Genomic DNA, 23,195 nt, shown 5'->3' on the forward strand with positions numbered 1-23,195 from the left:
GACCCGAAAGAGCAGAACGAGATCTAGGCAGGCGGATGGACTCCCCCCCCTTCGCGGCGTTCCCGTTTTTTTTCTCGTACCGCCAACTTATAGTGAATTGGTTCAGGTCTGCTGAAGCCTAAGGAGTCAACCCCGTAGCTTCCGATTTAGTCCCTTTCCGTTCTCCTTCTATTTATCGTCGTTCCCACATTTGCCGTCCCAGACTGGGAGTTGAGGCGGCTTGCAAATGAAAATACGCAGTGCAGATAAATTGCCAAGAGGTAAAAAGATATGAGAGATAAACAGTTGAGCTCTAACAGAATTAAAAGACTACGGAAAGATAAGATGCACATGATGGAAACAGCAAAGTGCTATTAGAAGCCCTTCTTCGAACAAACAATTCCCAAAGGCCTGTTGGAATGAAACGGTCTTCGCCTGTAGGTGGAAGAGCAGGGAGGAGGGAGCCTGTCTTGCATCACTAGGGATGGAGTTCCAAAGTTGCCCAGGAAGAGGAGCCACCACTGAGAAGGCCCTGTCCCACGTCCCCACAAAGCCCGCCAGTGAGTTTGGCAGGACCGAGAGAAGGGCCTCCCCTGAGGATCTCAGAGACTGGGCAGGTTCATATGTGAGAATATGGTCTGTCAGGTTGCCTGGACCTAAGCCATGTAGGGCTTTATATTGATTTGTTGATTTGTTGATTTGTTGATTGATTGATTGATTGATTGATTGATTGTACTCCAGATGTTTTTGGTCTATGAGTCACATCACCCCCAGCCAGCACTGTTAGAAGTGACCCACGACACCCTTTCCACATCTGTAAGCAATCTATATTTTAGTGTGTTGGCACCTACACCTTTGGAACTCCCTGCCAATTGAGATCAAGCAGGCGCCTTCAAAGTACTCATTTCAGTATCTGCTAAAAACATTTTTGTTGAGCCAAGCCTGCCAGTTATCTAAAGTGCTGTTTTAAAAAGAAGAAGAAGAAAAATTATTGCTGCTTTTAATTTTTTTTAAATGTTTTAATTGTTTCCCCCCCTTTTTTAAAAAAAAATAGGTTTTTGTTCTTTTTTGCAAACTGCTTTCGGTTTTATTTCGTTTTTACAATCAAGCGGTATATAATTTTAATGTAATTAATTAATTAATTAATTAAAACATCGGGGTGGGGGGCGTGCCAGGTTTAGGAAGGCCGTTGTGATTGTGTAGGCAACTTATTGACTTCTATATAAGCCTCCTTGGGATATTTATAGAATCACAGAACTGTAAAGTTGGAAGGGACCCCGGGGTTCATCCAGACCCAACCCCCTGCAATGCAGGAATCTCAACTAAAGAATCCCTGATAGCTAGAAATGAAGAAAGGCTGTGGTTCCTGGCTTGCGACTTTGATATTTGTTCTATTTTAGCACCAGAATTTAATTGGGACCGAGTCAAAATCCTGGATTATGTTCCCCAAACGAGGTTGACATCTTTGGATTGGCAGTACTGTGGTGTTTGTGGATATCTTGTTCCCCCTTCCACATCCCTCTCCCTCTTTCTCTCTCCCCCTATGGCATGCATTTTGTCAAAGCCGCTGTCTATGGGCTGTCACTTTCAAAGGTGTATTTTTGTAATTACAGGGGTGAGGAGCCCATGAGACTCCCATTGCCCCCTTCCTCTGCCCTGCCTGGTAACAATCGTCTCCGGAAAAGACCGCATGACCGAAAATTCGCAATGTAGCAAAAGCTGGGCGCACCTCCTTCTGTTAACCATTGAATGTTCAAAAACAGGGGAAATGAGACGCAGAACCCTGTTCTTTTTAATTGTTGCAGACGCCAAGATTCCTCCATTAAACTTGTACATAGCAAAAAGAAAAAAAGAGAAAAGATTAATAAATTACTTTTCTATTTCTACTGTAGCGTTGTGGTCAGCACACTGACAATGAGCATGGCGCTAATGTGCTACCTGAGCGTGTTCTCCACCCACACCCCTGTCTCTGTCTTGGCCACCCCACTCGCTCAAGACTTGGGCAGAGATATGAGTCAGAGGCCTGCCTTGCAGACTTGGCGCTCGCCCATGGCTCACTCGAACTCGCTCCCCAACTTTCAAAGGAACATTTAGGATCGCTTTCCATGCACAGGGGACATAACAGGTTGTTTTTGAAGCACCTTTGTGTTTGCACACTAAATTTGGCGCGAGTGAGGGGTGTCAGAAAGGTGAAAGCCTAGGATGGTAAAATGTGTGTGCCAAAAACATTTGAAAAGAAGAACATGCACAAGTGTTTATACGATAATGTCAGATGCCTCTGAGCTAAGGTGGGCAAACTGGAGTACTTATAGATGGGCATAGATCAGGGGTCAGCAAACTTTTTCAGCAGGGGGCCGGTCCACTGTCCCACAGACCTTGTGGGGGGCCGGACTATATTTTGGGGGAAAAAATAATAATGAATGAATTCCTATGCCCCACAAATAACCCAGAGATGCATTTTAAACAAAAGCACACATTCTACTCATGTAAAAACATGCTGATTCCCATACCGTCCGTGGGCCGGATTTAGAAGCCGATTGGGCAAGATCCAGCCCCCGTCCCTTAGTTTGCCAACCCATGCCCTAAGCCAGGGGTCAACAAACTTTTTCAGCAAAGGGCCAGTCCACTGTCCCTCAGACCATGTGGGGGGCCGGACTATATTTTTTTGGGGGGGGGATGAACAAATTCCTATTCCCCACAAATAACCCAGAGATGCATTTAAAATGAAAGGGCACATTCTACTCATGTAAAAACACGCTGATTCCCAGACCGCCTGCAGGCCGGATTTAGAAGGCGATTGGGCCGCATCCAGCCCCGGGTTTAGTTTGCCTACCCATGGCATAGACAAACCCTAGCAGAATGGAAAGAGCCAGTGGGACACAATTTTCTCTGACCCAATCTCTAAGAGCTCCCAGGGGCTCCAGAGTTTGCCCCCTGTTCAGCTTCCTAAGAATGAAGCTCAGCGGAGACTGCAGTGTCTTTAGGATATGTGGTTATATATACACATATGTACAACCTGAGCAGGGACGCTGGTGGCGCTGTGGGTTAAACCACAGAGCCTAGGACTTGCTGATCAGAAGGCCGGCGGTTCGAATCCCCACGACGGGGTGAGCTCCCGTTGCTCGGTCCTTGCTTCTGCCAACCTAGCATTTCGAAAGCATGTCAAAGTGCAAGTAGAGAAATAGGTACCACTCCTGCGGGAAGGTAAACGGCGTTTCCGTGCGCTGCTCTGGTTCTCCAGAAGCGGCTTAGTCATGCTGGCCACATGACCCGGAAGCTGTACGCCGGCTCCCTCGGCCAATAAAGCGAGATGAGCGCCGCAACCTCAGAGTCGGTCACGACTGGACCTAACGGTCAGGGGTCCCTTTACAACCTGAGCCTAAGATGGAGGGGCTCCAAGCAATGACACCCCAACATATCTTGCTTCTCCATTAACCGCAGCTTTGGACCCAGCACAGAGCAAGGAAGTCTCTGTGTCTCCCGCTTCCAGTCTGCTTTCAGCTCAGTTCACACCCCAAAACTCTGGCTCGTCTCCTTCTACCTGGCAGCTAGGTGAGGTGGGAGAGACCGACCCATTTGTTTTGCGGCACAGAACAACTTTATTGGGTTTGCTAATCGTGGTGCTTAACAAGTTCGGCAAAACCATTACCTAGACAAAGGGTTCTACCTCCACAGATACAGGATCCCAAGAACTGGAAGGGTCAGGGTATACTGGGCCCCGGGGTAATTTAGTACAGTGGACCTCAGGTTACATACGCTTCAGGTTACAGATTCTGCTAACCCAGAAATAGTGCTTCAGGTTAAGCACTTTGCTTCACGATGAGAACAGAAATTGTGCTCCGGCAGCGCGGCGGCAGCAGGAGGCCCCATTAGCTAAAGTGGTGCTTCAGGTTAAGAACAGTTTCAGGTTAAGAACAGACCTCCAGAACGAATTAAGTACTTAACCCGAGGTACCACTGTACTGGCAAAGTACTGGTGTCCCCCAGACCAAAGTGTTACCCTGAATGTTCTTCAGTTGAGCCTCTTCACCGAAAACTAGAAAGTGGCCAATGTTAACGCCAATTTTACAAATCCTGGAAATTAGAGGCTGGGAATCTGGATCCTAGAAATTAGAAGCTGGTTAGGGATCCTGGAAATCAGAGGTTAACTTCTCTGTTCTGGGAAAACTGGTGAAAGACAGTGCTCACTAAGCATATGAAGAATAAGCCTTGCTGTGACAGAAGCAGCATGGCTTCCACAAGAGTAAGTCCTAGCTGGCTAACTTTTTAGAGTGCTTTGAGAGTGTTCATAAACATATGGAAAGGAATGATCCAGGAAACATTAGGTAATATCCAACACTAGTCATGCTCAGAGCAGGCCAATTGAAATCAGCAGATTTAAGTACTGTATTTTTCGCTCTATAAGACGCACCAGACCACAAAGCTCACCTAGTTTTTGGAGGAGGAAAACAAGAAAAAATAATATTCTGAATCTCAGAAGCCAGAACAGCAAGAGGGATCGCTGCGCAGTGAAAGCAGCAATCCTTCTTGCTGTTATGGCTTCTGGGATAGCTGCGCAGCCTGAATTCGCTCCATAAGATGCACACACATTTCCCCTTACTTTTTAGGAGGGAAAAAGTGAGTCTTATAGAGCGAAAAATACGGTAATCAGCATGTTTCAATTTCACTTTCATTTCATTTCACATTTGCACACCACCTTTCTATATTACAGCAACATACAGTTTGGGAAACGGCAAGATTTACTGAAGTCCCAATAATTATTTAGGACGGAGATATCCAAGGTGCCCACAAACAGCCCAATGAGGACTAGAATAATCAGTAGGCATGTAGTTAATTTAATTCCAGTGTGGGTGGGGAAAGAAAACAAGGAGTTGGGGGAGTGGAATGGAGTTTTCTGAAAAGGGGCAAGCCACACTGCGGCATTTTATTGCAGAACGAGCTGCAGAGGTATAATGAAGAAGAGCGAGCCTTTCCTGCTGGTGACTTGTGGAAGGGAGTTGGGAGTTCACCACACCTCAATCTGTGTGATGTGTCAGCAGGCTATGCAGAGCCCCAGCCGAGTCACAGAGATTTCCTGATCCCAGCAGACAGTCTTTTCCAGAGTCCCTGTTAAGGGGGAAAACTCCTCTCCCATGCCATTCCAAGTAGGAAAGAGTTTATTGTCTCCAGGCACAAAGCTGAACATTACTATCTATATACAGTACAGTTCTTCTGGTCTTAGAAGATATGTGCAGTGCCACCATCACCATGCTAGCTAACCCATAGCCTCTTCCCCTGACTCTCACAGATTCAGAATCAGACCCTGACAGCAAAAGAGGATGGGACACAACATAATGAAAGCAATGCCCTAGAGACTATTACGGTATATCCATCTCTACACATAGGCAGGTGGCGCTGTGGTCCAAACCACTGAGCCTCTTGGGATTGCCGATCGGAAGGCTGGCGGTTCGAATCCGCTCGATGGGTGAGCTCCTGTTGCTCTGTCCCAGCTCCTGTCAACCTAGCAGGTCAGAAGCAGATAAATAGGTACCACTGTGGCAGAAAGGTAAATGGCATTTCCATACACTCTGGTTTCTGTCACGGTGTCCCATTGCGACAGAAGTGGTTTAGCCCCGCTGGCCACATGACCCGGAAAGCTGTCTGCAGACAAACGCCAGCTCCCTCGACCTGAAAAGCGAGATGAGTGCCGCAACCCCATCGTTGCCTTTGACTGGACTTAACTGTCCAGGGGTCCTTTACCTTTACCTTACTTACATGTAGGCATATTTCCTGAACCAATGGGAATGACTTGGCCTTGATGGTGTTGCTATGGCCAGTGGCGTAGCGTGGGGGGTGCAGGGGGGGCCGGCCACACCGGGCGCAACATCTGGGGGTTAGGGGGCGCAAATCCACAGGTTAGGGGGCGCAAATCCACGGGTTAGGGGGCACAAATTACTTGCCTTGCCCCGGGTGCTGACATCCCACGCTACGCCACTGGCTATGGCAACCCTTATCTCAGAACATCCAGATGTGGAGGATGTGCTCCTCAAGACAGGATCCCAAGCACTGTGTAATTTTAACCCATTGTTCGCCTTGTATCAACGTTTCCCCCATCAATGAGTAACACCAGTTAGGTCCTCAAATATCTGTAAGGCAGCAGGGATGGGAACAGAGAGACGTTCTCATGGTGACACATCATGTAGTAATAATAATAATAATAATAATAATAATAATAATAATAATAATAATAATAATAATAATTTTATTATTTGTAACCCGCCCATCTGGCTGGGTTTCCCCAGCCGCTCTGGGCGGCTTCCACAGAGACCAAAAATACACTAAAATGTCACCCATTAAAAACTTCCCTGAATAGGGCTGCCTTAAGATGTCTTCTGAATGTCAGGTAGTTGTTTATCTCTTTGACATCTGATGGGAGGGCGTTCCACAGGGTGGGGGCAACTACTGAGAAGGCCCTCTGCCTGGTTCCCTGTAACCTCGCTTCTCACAGGGAGGGAACCGCCAGAAGACCCTTTAAGGTGAACTTCAGTGTCCGGGCAGAACGATGGGGGTGGAGACACTCCTTCAGATATACTGGGTCAAGGCCGTTTAGGGCAGTGTTTCCCAACCTTTTTTGGGCAAAGGCACACTTGTTTCATGAAAAAAATCTCGAGGCACACCACCATTAGAAAATGTTTAAAAAATTAACTCTGTGCCTATATTGACTATATATAAAGTAACTCTCCTTAATAGGAATCAAATAAACACAAAGATAGTATTTTATAATTACTTTATTATGAAATAGTAAGTAAACAGAAATATGAAAAATTATAAAATACTTTATTCAGTGCGCAACCTGGGCCTGTTTGGCTGAAAGTAATGCAAAATGGATTAATCCATTCCAGACATTTAAAAACAACCCCTAAAACAGCAATTTAACATGAATTTTACTATCGATAAAGACCATTGATCCATAAAATGAAAGCAATAAACAATGTACTGCAGTCACACAATCAGTCAATCAATCAGTCACAAAAACAAAACAAAAAAGTCAGAAAGACAAAAATGCAAAATAAACAGCAAAAGCAGACAGACCGCAAAACAGAAGCATGACACGCAAAATGGAGCACGTTTGGCTTCTGAAAAATGTTCGCAAACCAGAACACCTGTGGCTTAGCCCACCGCCTTCCATAACCAGTCTTCCTTGCCTATAGCGGGGGGGGGGGATTAGTTTCGGTCACTAACGACTGGAATCGAGCTGCGTGGCTGCTTTGCTTGCAATTCCCAACCGCACTCCTTGCAAAGAGGTGGGCCGGCCATGCAATTTAAAGGAGATGGAATCCCAGCCCGCGCCCCTGCCCCGCGCAGTCCAGTCTCGAGGCGCGCCCACCTGCCCGCCGGCAGCGAAGCAGCGAGCGGGCCTCCTGCGCTGTCCGCCTGCCGCTCAGGCGCTCCTCCAACAGCGGGTGCCGGTAACGTTTCGGGAAGCGGTGCTTCGCCACAGTTGGCCAGCCTAGGAAGAGGCCCCGGTAGACCCGGGCTTCGGCTCCCTGCTGGACCATCTCCAGCCCCGCCATGGGCGGAACAGCCGCTGCCTCGGACTCGGCGCCGCCCGCGTTCCCCTCAGCCAGCACAGCCGCCATCTTGGATGCCAACGGCCGCTCTCTCCAAGGAGGAATGCGCCAGCGCCTTTCCTCGAGAATTCTTACATACGGCGTGGGATCGGCGAGTTGGGCCGGCGGAAACAGCCGAGTCCGGAATCTGCACTTGCCGAAAACAGCCGAGACCCGAATCTGCACTTGCCGGAAACAGCCGAGACCCGAATCTGAACCTGGCAGACTTCGCAATCCATTTGCTTCCTAGCCTCTCGCTGCCCGACTCGCCTGCCTCCCTCCCACGGCACACCAGGCAACGTCTCGCGGCACACTAGTGTGCCGCGGAACACCGGTTGGGAAACACTGGTTTAGGGCTTTAAAGGTCAGCACCAACACTTTGAATTGTGCTTGGAAACTTACTGGGAGCCAATGAAGGTCTTTCAAGACCGGTGTTATATGGTCTCGGCGGCCGCTCCCAGTCACCAGTCTAGCTGCCGCATTCTGGATTAGTTGTAGTTTCTGGGTCACCTTCAAAGGTAGCCCTACGTAGAGCACATTGAAGTAGTCCAAGCGAGAGATAACCAGAGCATGCACCACTCTGGCGAGACAGTCTGTGGGCAGGTAGGGTCTCATCCTGCATACCAGATGGAACTGATAAACAGCTGCCCTGGACACAGAACTGACCTGCGTCTCCATGGACAGCTGCGAGTCCAGAATGACTCCCAGGCTGCACACCTGGTCCTTCAGGGGCACAGTGACCCCATTCAGGACCAGGGAGTCCTCCACACCCACCCGCCTCCTGTCCCCCCCAAAACAGTACTTCTGTCTTGTCAGGATTCAACCTCAATCCATTGGCCACCATCCATCCTCCAACCATGTAGTTAAGCCAGAACAGAAGCTGTACCACCCAACATGCAATCCACATCTGCACCCCACACTCTTCCTGTGCCAATTCACACGCTCCTTTTTTGCAATTTATTCATTACATTAACACACCACCTTTTCAAGGAGTTCAAGGTGGGGTACCTGGTTCTGCTCCTTCCCGGGTCATCCTCACTACAGCCTTGTGAGGTGGGTGGTCCAAGGTCACCCGACGAGCTTCACCACTGAGTGGGGATTCGAACCCTGGTCTCCCACATGCCAGTCCAACACTCTAACCACTATGCCACACAGGCTCTCCACAATCAGCCCCTCCTTATCTTTCGGTCCTGGAAGAGTAGCTGCCTCTGTTCATGATTTCACACACCTCTCCCAATTACATAAGGCAGGAGTAGCATAAAATAAATTGAAGGAGCCCATCTGGGGGTTGGGGGGGGGACTGACAGTTCCATCAGCAACGGAGCGCTCATCTCAGACGTTTATTAGAAGTTCTCTCCTGCAGGCTGACATTGTGGGATAATAACAAGACGAGTTAATCATCCTCAATTGAGGGTTTGTTGGAAGAAGGAAAGTCATATGATCTATCCAGTAATGTAGGTGTGAGTCTTCTCCAGAGAGAGAGGGAGAGGGAGAAAGGAAGAAGGAGAAACCTTTCCAGGAAGGAAAGAAGGAATCATAGAATTGGGAGTCTGAGAATCATCTTAGTCCAACTCTCTGCAATGCAGGAATATTCAGCGGTCCCATACAGGGATCAAACCTGCAGGTTTGGCATTATCAGACCATAGTCTAACCAACTGTGCTATCAAGGAAGGAAGGAAGGAAGGAAGGAAGGAAGGAAGGAAGGAAGGAAGGAAGGAAGGAAGGAAGGAAGGAAGGAAGGAAGGAAGGAAGGAAGGAGTGCAGCAATGCTTCTGAATATCAGTTTCTGTTCTTTGGTTTTTTTAATGCTTTTGATTGTTGTTTCAATAAATACACAAAAAAATACAGTAAAATTCAACAATCATTTACCCACATTCTTTCCCCACACTGCATGTGGAGGAGCGGGGAAGCGAACTCGGTTCACCAGATTACGAGTCCATAGCTCTTAACCACTACACCAAGGCTCTCCAAGGTAGACCCTCATTTGGAGTGTTACTGGAATGTCCTGCTGCCCCCTCTTCCTATAGCTGCTGTCAGGGCTGGAGTCAGAAGCAGGCCAGCATGAAAGGAGGAGAGATCCATTGTCAGTGAAGTTCACTCTTCATTCAAGGAAATGGCACGCAGCTCAGCAACACTTCCTGGTAGGTCTTGCCCTTATGGAGCAGTTGTGAGTCGAGGTCCTGCCACCTGCAAAGGAGTATAATAAGACTCTCAGACACATTATTTTAGGTTAATGGGCAAAATTAGGCCACAACTTTTATTGGTTACAGCATGTGAGTAGAATTGGCTTAGGCATTGGATGAAACAGCAATACCAGACTCCACGGGAGTCATATCAGGGTTAACAACCAATGGGAGGAGCTTGTTGATGGAAATACAACTGGAAGCAACCCCATGACGTCACCGGGGGTCGTGCCGTGGCCCTAGCCACCAGCAGGGCATCGGACAGGATCCACGACCGCCAGATTCCTTTAACGGAATACCCAAAAGAGGAGGGATAGATGATGGCCCATACCCCGTCCTCCAACACAGCACACATATTCCAATGTCTAACCGCCAGTACCAGAAAGTTATGACGAATTGCTACGAGGTAGGCAAAAAAACCAAGAGGCTGGTGTCAATTTGCCAAATGGATAAAAAAAGTCCTACCAGGTCCCTTGGGCAACCAAGGCAACCAACCAAAGTCCATAGCAAGGTCAATACGCAAAAGAAGCTGACCTAAGAGGGAGGGAGGGAGATCCGAAGAAAGCAGGAACAGGCTGGGAGCAGAGCGTTGCTGTGGCCATTCAAATGTAGCTAGCCCCGCCTACCAGCCGGTCCTATTGGTCGGCTGGAAGGCTTGGCCGCGGCAGCAGAACCAATCAGGAACAGGGAGCCGAGTACGCCTCCCTGCCCCAGTGGGAAGCTGCTCCTGCTCACAACCCCTTCTCTCTGGGAGGAGGAGAGGCCTGGCCAGGACTGAAGGTCCCTGCCTTCCACCCTTTCTAAGGCTCCACCTCTCCCAGATGTGTTTCCCAAGCAGTCTCAAACTGCATTTGTGCACCTCTGATCTCTGTTCTGCCAGGGCCGTCTTACCCATAGAGGCTAGTGGCGCAGGGCGCCAGGGTGCCAGGTTCTGGAGGGTGCCAGGGAAGAGGCGGAGGCTGGACGCACACCTCCTGGCATCAGCTCACTGCCCTTGCCCGCCATGCCATGCCAAAGCAGTGCCGCGCCGGGAGCCTCCCTCTGCCGTGGCCACTGCGGCACAAAGCGTCCAGCTGAGCTGGGAGGCGCCGCGTCCAGCCTCCGCCTCTTCATCACCGGAGGAGCCACCCTCCAGCTGCTGCCCCCATCCTCCAGCCCTACCAGCAGCGCCATCCTCCCTAAAAGACTCTGGGAAACGGGGAGGGCGCGCCGGAGGGAGCTTTGCACCACAGTATCTTCTTGGAGCCCAGGGAGAGAGGAGCTTGTCGCAGCCGTAAAGGGAGACTTCTGGGATTCTTCAGCAGCCTCTTGACACACACACACGTCAGGAGTTTAGCCTACATTCGAGTAGGACCCTAGCAGAGACACATGCCCGACTGGCATGTTCCCTCCCTCCTGGTCGATCGTTCAGGAGTTTCATAAGCTTTCTTCAGCCTGAACATCACAGCAACCGATGCCAACAGACACCTGCACACTTAGGGATCCGCAGAGTCTTTGCAATTGCGTAACAGACCTCAGCAACTCAGCATTTTGGCTAATCTACTTTATATACATATAAACACACGGAGCACTGCAACATGGCTCCCTCTCTCTCCAGCATCAGACAGCAAAGAGAAAAAGGACAAAAGGCCCACTTCATGGAACACAGTAACACAAACATCCTGTCTCCATCACTTCCCACTCTGTGGAGTCAAAACATACACCGTCATGTGATAGGCAAAAGTCCCATGATTGGAATCATGGATCAGGAATTCTAACAACACACACCCATCTGCTTCAGTCTCAGAGTCTGAACTGCTCCCTGTCGCCCACTCTCCCTGCCCACCAAACCCAGCACCTCCTCCCGGTCCTCTCCTCTGACCTCTCCTTGGCGTCCCACCAGGAACTCCCTGGCTCTGAGCCTTCCTTCTCTGGGGGTTCCCTTGGGGGTTCCCTAACTGGTGCCTCCAACCAGTGCTCCCTGACAACTGCTGTGGGAGTCATAAAGCTACTCAGGGCAAGGGGGAAAGTCACATGAAGCCATGATGTGATGCAATGGTGGGATTGTGACATCACAATGGTGGTGCTGGAGGGGTTGGGGAGATATGAAGCCCACCACCCCCTTGTCTTGGCTGGACGCAGTTCAGCTCACCTTCTGCAGATCTAGGAAGAGCAGACCCTTCCAGGCATCCCAGTAACTTGGTCTTGTCCCTAACCGTGGAGCTGAAGAGAATTCTGGGGCCTTGGTTTTATTCCAAGCAGGGAGAGACTTTACATCCTCCAGGTATAAGACTATAAGACTTTACAGTCTGAGCCAGTGTGGCATAGTGGTTAACAGCGGTGGACTCGTAATCTGGTGAACCGGGTTCGATTCCCTGCTCCTCCACATGCAGCTGCTGGGTGACCTTGGGCCAGTCACACTCCTCTGAAGTCTCTCAGCCCCACTCACCACACAAGAGTGTTTGTTGTGGGGGAGGAAGGGAAAGGAGAATGTTAGCCGCTTTGAGACTCCTGAAGGGGAGTAAAAGGCGGGATATCAAATCCAAACTCTTCTTCTCTTCTACATCCTCCAGCAGAGTCGTGATAAAGAACCATAGAATTGTAGAGTCGGAAGGGAATACTGAGCATCATCTAGTCTGACTCTCCTGCAATGCAGGAATATGCAGCTGTGGGGATAAGAGATGTGGTCTGAAACATCTGGAAGGTAGCAAGTCGGGGAAGGCTGAGTTTGAGTGTTGTGCTAGACCAGCCTTTCTCAACCTGTGGGTCCACAGATGTTGTTGAACTACAACTCCCATCACCCCTAGCAAGCAAGGCCAGAGCTCAGGGATGATGGGAGTTGTAGTCCAACAACATCTGGGGACCCACAGGTTGAGAACCACTGTGCTGGAAGCTGAGAGAGACTCGGGTTCAAATCCCCACCCAGGACGAAAGTTGAAAATGGAGAACAATGAAAACTTCATATTGAAAACAATTAACTTAACGAACAAAATAAGTCTCCCTGTGTCGCTGCCCTTATTTGCTTTTGTATTAAAACTCAGCAATCAAAATAAGAGGAAACGAGGTTATAGTGAATAAAAATAAAGGGGGGAGGAATATATAGATGATTTCGTTATTGCCTTAACTAAGCCTTGCCATAGTCAATGGAAACAGGACAACTCTTTGATGTCTGTGGGACCCCTGGTAGGATATAAGTTTAATACAGGGGAAATAGAATTATGGGGAATAAATATGAGTATAAATTCAGAAACACAGATAAAGGGCAAGATTGAGTATAATGAGGTAAAGAGCAATAAACTATCTGGAGTTATAATTCATATTGCTGTGGAATATGCTATAATTCAGATATTATATGAAAATAAGTAAGAATTTCTGAACAAAGATGGTAGCACTCTTGCATTTCAGTGGGAAAGCTGTTTTTATACAGTGGTACCTCGGGTTAGGGACGCAGGTGGCGCTGTGGGTTAAAGCCTCAGCGCCTAGGACTTGCCGATCGAAAGGTCGGCGGTTCGAATCCCTGCGGCAGGGTGCGCTCCCGCTGCTCGGTCCCAGCGCCTGCCAACCTAGCAGTTCGAAAGCACCTCCGGGTGCAAGTAGATAAATAGGGACCGCTTACCAGCGGGAAGGTAAACGGCGTTTCCGTGTGCGGCTCTGGCTCGCCACATGCAGCTTTGTCACGCTGGCCACGTGACCCAGAAGTGTCTCCGGACAGCGCTGGCCCCTGGCCTCTTAAGTGAGATTGGCGCACAACCCCAGAGTCTGTCAAGACTGGCCCGTACGGGCAGGGGTACCTTTACCTTTACCTTTACCTCGGGTTAAGAATTTAATTCATTCTGGAGGTCCGTTCTTAACCTGAAACTGTTCTTAACCTGAGGTACCACTTTAGCTAATGGGGCCTCCTGCTGCCGCAGCGCTGCTGTTCGATTTCTGTTCTCATCCAGAAGCAAAGTTCTTAAGGTACTATTTCTGGGTTAGCGGAGTCTGTAACCTGAAGTGTCTGTAACCCAAGGTAATAATAAATAATAATATTATTTCTTTATTTATACCCCGCCCTTCCCGGTTCAGAAAACCGGGCTCAGGGCAGCTAACAAAAAAATTAAAACACTTAATTGATGCTACAAAAAAAACAGCATAAAATGTGGTATAAAACATGAATAACAATAAAATCAAAACTCAATTTGGGGGAAAATCCATCCAATAAACATTAGATGATGACCAGGGCTAGCTGGCTAAATTAGTCCTATTTGGGTCAGTGAGGAAACCAGGGGAGAATTAGCTGTGGGATCCCAGAGCGGGTAATCTTCATAAAAAGGGGAGGGGGAGGGAAGGAAGGGGAATAAAAGATCAGGCTAAGTTTAAATTGAAAGCCAGGCAGAATAGCTCTGTCTTACAGGCCCGACGGAAGGTGTTTAAATCCTGCAGGGCCCTGGTCTCCTGGGACAGAGCATTCCACCAGGTCGGAGCCACCACTGAGAAGGCCCTGGCCCTGGTGGAGGATAGTCTGACTTCCTTAGGCCCCCGGACCTCTAAACTATGATTATTCATGGACCTTAAGGTCCTCTGCAGGACATACCAGGAGAGGTGGTCCCGTAAATCCGAGGGCCCCAAGCCACAAAGGGCTTTAAAGGTCAAAACCAGCACCTTGAACCTGACCCTGTACTCCACTGGGAGCCAGTGCAGCTTGAAAAGCACTGGGTGAATATGCTCCCATGGCAGGGACCCCGTGAGGAGTCTCGCTGTAGCATTCTGCACCCGTTGGAGTTTCTGGGACAGCTTCAAGGGCAGCCCCATGTACAGTGAATTACAGTACTAACCTGGAGGTACCACTGTATTTTATTTTCTCACTGTTTCTGCTTCTTCATTAAGAAGGGAAAGTGCAGAATAGCAGCCTAACTGTTTTGCAGAAGTGGACAAGAAAAGGCACAGTCCCGGGGGGTGGGAGGGGGTGTAGAAGATGTGTTGTGGGTAAGTTAAGAAGGCTTCCTTTTCTGTTCTGCCCTATATTTGACACACACATCACTGTTTCCATTCCTCTGCAGGTCACTTTCCACCAAAAACTACATTATTGTTGTCTGCTGCGGTTAATTTCTATAACTTATGTAATTAATGAGACAAATTATGTAAACCAGGTTGTCATTACGTTAGTCCCTCTCACTCAATGCAAACGAGAGGGCCATGTAATCAATTACTTATCGTTTGGGGACTGAAAGAAGCAGTGACATCAAATAAAGTTTGCATTAATTGGCTGGGTTTCTATTCTGGATGTGGGGCAAATAAGTGAAGACTGGCCATTTCCGTTTCCCATTCTCCAACTTCCCTGTTTGGGGCAAACCACCTTTCTCCCTTGCATGTTTCCCGTTTCAAACTATTTCACATCCTGCCCCACAAGTCCTTTCCCTTGATCTGTTGGCACTCAGCCGTAATTAATTGCTTTCTAGAATGAGGTTTCCACACCTCACACACTTCAATTAGCTACTTAATTAGCAGACTGAACTGCAAACAGCCAGCACTTACTTCCAAGTGCAGCTGAGTAGATTCTGACTGTAATTTTGTGGGTCTTCCTTGCAATTTTGTGGGTCTTCCTTCTCAGCACACAGAAGTTCCAGCTGCAATTCTCTAATCCAGTGGTTCCCAATTAGGGATCCGGGAACCCCAGGGGGTCTACAGAACACACCCTTCCCCCCCTCCCACAACTAAATTTTTGTCATTTTTTCATAGTGAGGTCACAAACCCACTTTTATTTATTGTTTGAAACAAGCATTCATATGCTGCCAGCTCACGCAGCATATGATATAGACAGCCAAACACTGAACACCAGAAAAGCAAATTCAAAATAAGCATCGCTTTTTTTTGCTCAGAAGAGAATGTGGATTTGTTTTAGCACTGTGCGGTTTTTCACTATACAGTGGTACCTCTGGTTGCAAACGGGATCCGTTCCGGAGGCTCGTTCGCAACATGAAAAGCCCGCAACCTGAAGCGCCGTATCTGCGCAGGTGTGCGGAACGATTTGGTGCCTGTGCGCATGTACGCATGCATGAAGCACGATTTAGCACTTCTGAGCATGCGTGAGTGGCGAAACCCGGAAGTAACCCTTTCCGGTACTTCCGAGTCGCCATGGGATGCAACCTGAAAAAACGTAACATGAAGCAAACGTCAGCCGTCACAGTGGCCATGCATCTTCGCTGGCTGCCACCCCCCATCACCTACCCTTCAAACCATTCCTCCCCGCACACGAACCCACCCAATCTCTGTGACTGCTCCTTCCCTCATTTCCATGCCTGACCTCCAATTTCGTGTGTGTGTGTGTGTGTGTGTGTAAAGGTAAAGGTACCCCTGCCCGTACGGGCCAGTCTTGACAGACTCTAGGGTTGTGGCCCATCTCGCTTAAGAGGCCGGGGGCCAGCGCTGTCCGCAGACACTTCCGGGTCACGTGGCCAGTGTGACAAAGCTGCTCTGGCGAACCGGCACCAGAACAGCACACGGAAATGCCATTTACCTTCCTGCTATAAAGTACCTATTTATCTACTTGCACTTAGGGGTGCTTTCGAACTGCTAGGTGGGCAGGAGCTGGGATCGAACGATGGGAGCTCACTCCGCCACGGGGATTCGAACCACCGACCTTACGATCAGCAAGTCCTAGGCACTGAGGTTTTACCCACAGCGCCACCCGCGTCCATATATATATATACACACACACACACACACACACATATATATATATGTTGCTATCAAAGGGTTAAGAGGTAGCAAGACGCTCTAATCACTGAGCAGCTGGAAGTCATTAGGCTTCCAGGAATCTGAGTTTGTATAAATAGTCAGTCTCCCGTGTGTTTGCCCCCCCTTTTTGGGCGTGTTTGCTGATATGTGTGGTTCGTCCCCAGGATTTTTTTCTTTTGTAAATAAACATTTTCTTTGAAGTTCCAAACCGCTTGCTCCAAGATTCCTCTTTGAAGAGATACTGCCTCTCCTGCCCTTCTTAAACCGCTGTGCGAAATGCTCTGCTGTAATGGGACTTGTGACGATGGAAGCGCACTGGACATTTACTTAGCATTAAACTAATTAAAGTTTAATGGGACATATATATATATATATATATATATATATATATATATATATATATAACATATCATTTTCAACAATTATTAAACATACTTTACATCTTATTCAATTTTTTTGACTACCATCAATCACATCTGAAAATTTTCCAATCTTTTCCATTTAATTAACATTTCTTACTTTCACTATTACATTGATACATCATAACTAATATCTCTCTTCTTTCTCTTTTTTGCAATATTTCATATATTTCTCCTTCCAAAACTTCTTGTAGCCCTACTAGTGTAAGTTGATTACAGTTGCTAGGTTGGCAGGAGCAGGGACCAAACAACGGGAGCTCACCCCATCGTGGGGATTCGAACCGCCGACCTTCCGATCGCCAATTCCTAGGCTCTGTGGTTTAACCCACAGCGCCACCTGCGTCCCTTATAGAAAAGGATAAATGGACAGTGGAAAAACGGAATGACTATGTTTTTGAATATATACAATCTGATATATCTGAACAGGTAATGACGGAAGATACATGGGAAAATAAATCTCCAAAGATTTTGAATAAATGGACAAGTTATAGGAAATGGACAGCACGGGGGGAAAGCCAACCCAAGCATCCAAATTAGAATGAATAATCTGTGCACATGGTTAAAGATTTGAAGAAAGAACAAGTTTTTTGGGGAGGGGTTAAAGGGGAGGGAGGAAGGAAGGCGAAAAAAAATAGGATAAATGAGAAGGGACAAAAGTATATACTGTTATGTATAACTAATAGGATGATTTTGATGCATGTTATTGTTAGATTTTCAACAATGATTTTTTGGTTAGTTATTCGACATCACTGGATGAAAGTGTGATGATAAAGAATGGGAAAAATACAAAAAAACAACAACAAACATCCAGGTCAGCACAGGAAACCCCCAAAATTCCAACACTTCTGACCTTTCTATTGTGCAGATGTCAATTTTGTCCAGGATACCAGGCTTTCAAAGGGGAGAAAACAGCCGGCCGAGGTCGCCTGCGTCAGACAGAGAAGATCATAAGGGGCGAAAGGCCTATCTCCAAGGCCATGCAGGTGAGTCAAGGTGCTCTGTACCTAAGAACATGCACAGGTAAGAAGAGCTTGCTGGATCATGCCAATGGACCATCTAGTCCAGAATCCTCTTCTGGACTGACAAGGACTGACCGGATGCCTGTGGGAAATCTCCAAGCAGGATTGGAGCACAAGTGCAACTGGGATTCAGAAGCACTGCTTCCTACATTCATCCTCATGAATTCGTCCAGCCCTCTTTTGTAGCCATCCACATTGGTCCCATTGCTGCCACTTGTGGCAGTGAATTCCACAGTGTAACTTCTTCTTCTTCTTTGGCGATCACTCATAGCTGAGTAAGATTGTCTTTCATGAACACGGTCTTAACAGTGAGTCCGTAAGTGTCTGTGGAGGCCAATTCTGGATCCACACGTCCTTCCACAGTGGGGACATTGGTTTCCGGGTGGGAGTTGATCACAGTGAGGGTTTGCCAAGCGTGCCTTCCTCTTAGCATGTTTCTCCCTTGCGTCCTGAGTTCGAGTGTCTTCAAAGCCCATGACACCTTTGGTAAAGGCTGTTCTCCAATTGGAGCGCTCGCAGGCCAGTGGTTCCCAATTGTCGGCATTTATACTACATTTTTTTAGATTTGGCATTTCTTCTCTCTGTGCTCCTCCCAGCGGTCATTCCTCCTCTGGCCACTGCTGTGGATGCACGACCTGTCTGTCTCCAGGCAGAAGTAGATGTTTTTCTGGAAAAGTAAAGAATTACTTTTGACCAAACTGTGGGAGGCAGTGGATGACAGGAGCGCCTGGCGTGCTCTGGTCCAGGGGGTCACGAAGAGTCGGACATGACTAAACGACTAAACAACTAAACAACAACAAAAGAATTACTAAACTGTAATCAATAAAAATAACGACAAGTCACAATGCCCATAAAATTATTTTTATAAGATATCCCTGTCCTTGTCTTATCCCTTCCCAGCTGCTTCTGCTGTTCCCAAAGTCATGGACTGAGAAAGGCTCTTCGGGCTCAGTGGCGTAGCGTGGGGGGTGCAGGGGGGGCCGGCCGCACCAGACGCAACATCTGGGGGCTAGGGTTAGGGGGCGCAAATCCATGGGTTAGGGGGTGCAAATTCACGGGTTAGGGGACGCAAATTACTTGCCTTGCCCCGGGTGCTGACAACCCACGCTACGCCACTGTTCGGGCTGGAGGGGGTGGGGCAAGGCAGGTGGGAAAAGCCATTGCCGCTCTCTTTCCCCAAGCCAGATGTTTTAGACTACAAGTCCCATGATCCCCACCCAGCACTCTGCTGGGTGTTGTGGGCCCAAACATCTGGATGACACCAGGTTGGCTGCCCTACACGGTGCAGAACAGATGCTGCACAGTTGAATCTATAGATCCTATCTCTGACTCTCTCTACCTTTGTGTTACTGCTAGTGTGAGGACAGGTGTTGATAGGAAATGTCACTGTTATAAATGGTGAGGCTGGATTCATGCTTTATTTGTTGGCTGCTAGACACTGCAAATATTTCATCGACCAGAGGAGCAGCCTTGCCAAGTCTGTCTCTGCAAAATAAAAGCAACAAAACCCCCAAAGTCTCGGATCACCTTCATCACAAACAGATTGATTATAGCTTAAGCTTTCATGCGCTAGCAGCCTGATACATCATGCGCATGAATTGTTATCATCCTAGGAATATGCCTTATACAGTGGTACCTTGGTTCCCAAACTGAATCCGTTCCGGAAAGCCGTTCCAAAACCAAAGCTTTCCAAAACCAAGGCGCACTTTCCCATGGAAAGTAATGCAAAATGGATTAATCCGTTCCATACTTTTAAAAACAACCCCCAAAACAGCAATTTAACATGAATTTTACTATCTAACGAGACCATTGATCCATAAAATGAAAGCACTAATCATTGTGCTGGACTATGAAATAAATAAGACAGTATTGTAAGGTAAAGGTAAAGGGACCCCTGACCATTAGGTCCAGTCGTGGCCGACTCTGGGGTTGCAGCGCTCATCTCGCTTTATTGGCCGAGGGAGCTGGCGTACAGCTTCCAGGACATGTGGCCAGAATGACTAAGCCGCTTCTGGTGAACCAGAGCAGTGCACAGAAACACTGTTTACCGGTCGGAGCGAAACAGTATAAACTTAAAGCATTTGCAGATGACCTAGTATTGACCCTACAGGAGCCAGAGTCAAGTACCAAAAGGGTATTGCAACTGATTTATGAGTTTGGTCGGGTGGCGGGATTTAAACTTAACAAGCAGAAAACCAAGGTTTTGGGGAAAAAATTGACATCTTTAGAATCAGACAGGTTTCAGAAAGAGACAGAGCTAAACGTGGTTAAAAAAGTAAAATACCTAGGGGTAAACATAACAGCGAAGAATATGAGTTTATTTAAGGATAACTATGAAAAATGCTGGTCTGAAATTAAAAGGGATTTAGAAGTTTGGTCAAGATTGAAACTTTCCTTGTCAGGACGTATTGCTGCTATAAAGATGAATGTATTGCCAAAAATGCTGTTTTTGTTTCAGACTTTACAGATTGTGGATAAAATGGAGTGTTTTGGGAGGTGGCAGAGAGATATCTCTAAATTTGTCTGGCAGGGCAAAAAGCCCAGAATTAAGTTCAAGATATTAACTGATGCTAAAGAAAGAGGGGGCTTTGCCCTGCCAGACTTAAAGTTGTACTATGAATCAGCAGCTTTCTGCTGGTTGAAGGACTGGCTGCTTCTTGAAAACACTGATGTTTTAGATTTGGAAGGATTTAACAATGCTTTTGGATGGCATGCATATTTGTGGTATGACAAGGTTAAAATTCATAAGGCTTTCAAGAACCATATTGTCAGGAAAGCAGTGTTCAATGTCTGGATAAAATATAAAGACTTACTGGAAATAAGACCCCAAGGTGGTTATCACCAATGGAAGCTAAGGCCCCAAAAAGACTCAATATGGAGGCCAAATGGCCGAAATATTGGGAAATAATAGGAAAAGATGGAGATAACTGGAGGTTGCAGAGTTTGGAGAAACTAAAAGATAAAGTGCGAGATTGGTTACACTACGCTCAGATTAAAGAAGTTTTTAAGTTGGACAAAAAGATAGGATTCCAGGTGGAAAAATCAAAGTTAGAAACAGAACTGTTAGAACCCAGTTCTAAGATACTTTCAAGAATGTATAACTTGCTGCTAAAATGGAACACACAAGATGAAACGGTCAAATCAGCTATGATAAAATGGGCACAGGACATAGGGTATAATATTATGTTTGCTGACTGGGAAAGGTTATGGACCACCGGCCTGAGATTCACGGCATGTAATGCCTTGAAAGAAAATATTATGAAAATGATATATAGGTGGTACATGACCCCAGTCAAGCTTGCAAAGATATACCATTTGTCAGATAATAAATGTTGGAAATGTAAAGAAACTGAAGGAACGTTCTTTCCCCTCTGGTGGACCTGCCCTAGAGTCAAGGCTTTCTGGGAAATGATATATAATGAGCTGAAAAAGGTATTTAAGTATACCTTTCCTAAGAAACCAGAGGCCTTTCTTTTAGGCATTGTCGGCCAGAGGGTGTCAAAGAAAGACCGAACTTTTTTTATGTATGCAACAACAGCAGCAAAGATACTCATCGCTAAATACTGGAAAACCCAAGATTTGCCCACACTGGAAGAATGGCAGATGCAACTGATGGACTATATGGAACTGGCGGAATTGACTGGCAGAATACAAGAACTGGGAAAAGAAGTTGTGGAGGAGGATTGGAAGAAATTTAAGGATTATTTACAAAAACACTGTAAATTGTACGAATGTTAAGAAAGATGTAAGATTAGCAACAATACAGCACCAATAAGTTAGTTAAAAGGAATATGAAGATAAATGTAATCAAAAGAAAAGATAAATTTTGGATAAATACTATGTTAAAATTAAGTTTTTAAAGTCGGGATCTAAATTATCTAAAATTAGGGATATAATATTGGAAAATTATATTATAAGAATTGAAACAAGGTAATAAATTGCTGGGTAAAGTTTGAGATTTTGGAATGCAGGAACGAGAGTTGCGAGGAAGTCCAATGAGGTGAATGAAATGTGGATATTGAAAAATTATATGTTATTTCGTATGTTTTATTACTGTTTAAACAAAATTTTTAATAAATATTATTATAAAATAAAAAAGAAACACTGTTTACCTTCCCGCCAGAGCGGTACCTATTTATCTACTTGAACTTTGACATGCTTTCAAACTGCTAGGTTGGCAGGAGCAGGGACCAGCAACGGGAGCTCACCCCATCGTGGGGGTTCGAACCGCCGACCTTCCAATCAGCAAGCCCTAGGCTCTGTGGTTTAACCCACGGCGCCACCTGCGTCCCTTAGACACTGATGATAGTCATTGTTTGGATGGGGGGCTTTTATCCATTTCCGCAGTCACACAATCAGTAGCTGAACTGGGTTCCACACAGTCACAAAAACCAAGTCACAAAAATGAAGTCATGAGCCACAGTCACATGACAGTCCCATAAAATGAGGAACAAGTCACAGTAAGAAAAAGCCACACAAACAAAAGCACAAAAAATAGCAAACACAAAAGCTCCAAATATCACCTCTGTGTTGCGTGGGTGCTTGGGACTCAACAGCCGACAGACTCAACAGGAAGCCCGATTAGCAGCGGAGGACTCGATTTACAAATGGAACACAATCAACAGGAAGCGGTACATGTTCCGCTTCCAAGGCAAAATTCACAAACCAAAACACCACCTTCCGGGTTTGCAGTGTTCTATTTCCAAGTTGTTCATAAACTAAGCTGTTCTTAAACCAAGGTACCACTATAAGTACTGCATCAGACCAATGGTCTACCTCGCAGAGGCGGTTTTAGGGGTGCCATTTTTGACAGGGGGCCCTTGAACAATGATGGTAGATTTTAACGCTGCTGAAATTTGAGAACAAAATACAACTAAATTGCAGTTTCTCTGTTCCACATGGTTAGCGAAACCATTCTGGGACTGCTTTATTCTCCAAAATAAAAGTGGTTGGATTAAACGTGTTGTGCACATGCAAATAATAATATTAATTTATTATTTATACCCCGCCCATCTGGCTGAGTTTCCCCAGTCACTCTGGGGGGCTCCCAATCGAGTGTTAAAAACAATACAGCATTAAATATTTAAAAACTTCCCGAAACAAGGCTGTCTTTTAAAAATAAGATAGCTGCTTATTTCCTTGACATCTGATGGGAGGGCGTTCCACAGGGAGGGCGCCACCACCGAGAAGGCCCTCTGCCTGGTTCCCTGTAACCTCACTTCTTGCAATGAGGGAACCACCAGAAGGCCCTCGGAGCTGGACCTCAGTGTCCAGGCTGAACAGCAGAGCTTCATATACTTTAATAAGCAAT

At 46.9% G+C, this 23,195-nt stretch overlaps 1 protein-coding gene and 1 long non-coding RNA gene across 5 annotated transcripts in view; one reads left to right on the forward strand and one right to left on the reverse strand.

The window, feature by feature from the left end:
• Positions 1-23,195, reverse strand: part of LOC309366014 — a 343,316-nt gene that overhangs the window by 100,820 nt on the left and 219,301 nt on the right. The gene's annotated exons all lie outside the window — the stretch shown is intronic.
• Positions 11,823-23,195, forward strand: part of LOC309365791 (Golgi-associated RAB2 interactor protein 3-like) — a 30,915-nt gene continuing 19,542 nt past the window's right edge. For all 4 annotated transcript variants that reach the window (XM_081904276.1, XM_081904275.1, XM_081904277.1 and 1 more), the window contains exons 1-2: positions 11,823-12,013; positions 17,731-17,848. In XM_081904276.1, the coding sequence (XP_081760402.1) occupies positions 17,731-17,848 (118 nt within the window). In that variant the 5' untranslated portion in view covers positions 11,823-12,013. The remainder of the gene's footprint in view (positions 12,014-17,730; positions 17,849-23,195) is intronic.

Source organism: Podarcis melisellensis (genome assembly GCF_964234715.1).
Source record: "Podarcis melisellensis genome assembly, chromosome: 3".
Lineage (NCBI taxonomy): Eukaryota > Metazoa > Chordata > Lepidosauria > Squamata > Lacertidae > Podarcis > Podarcis melisellensis.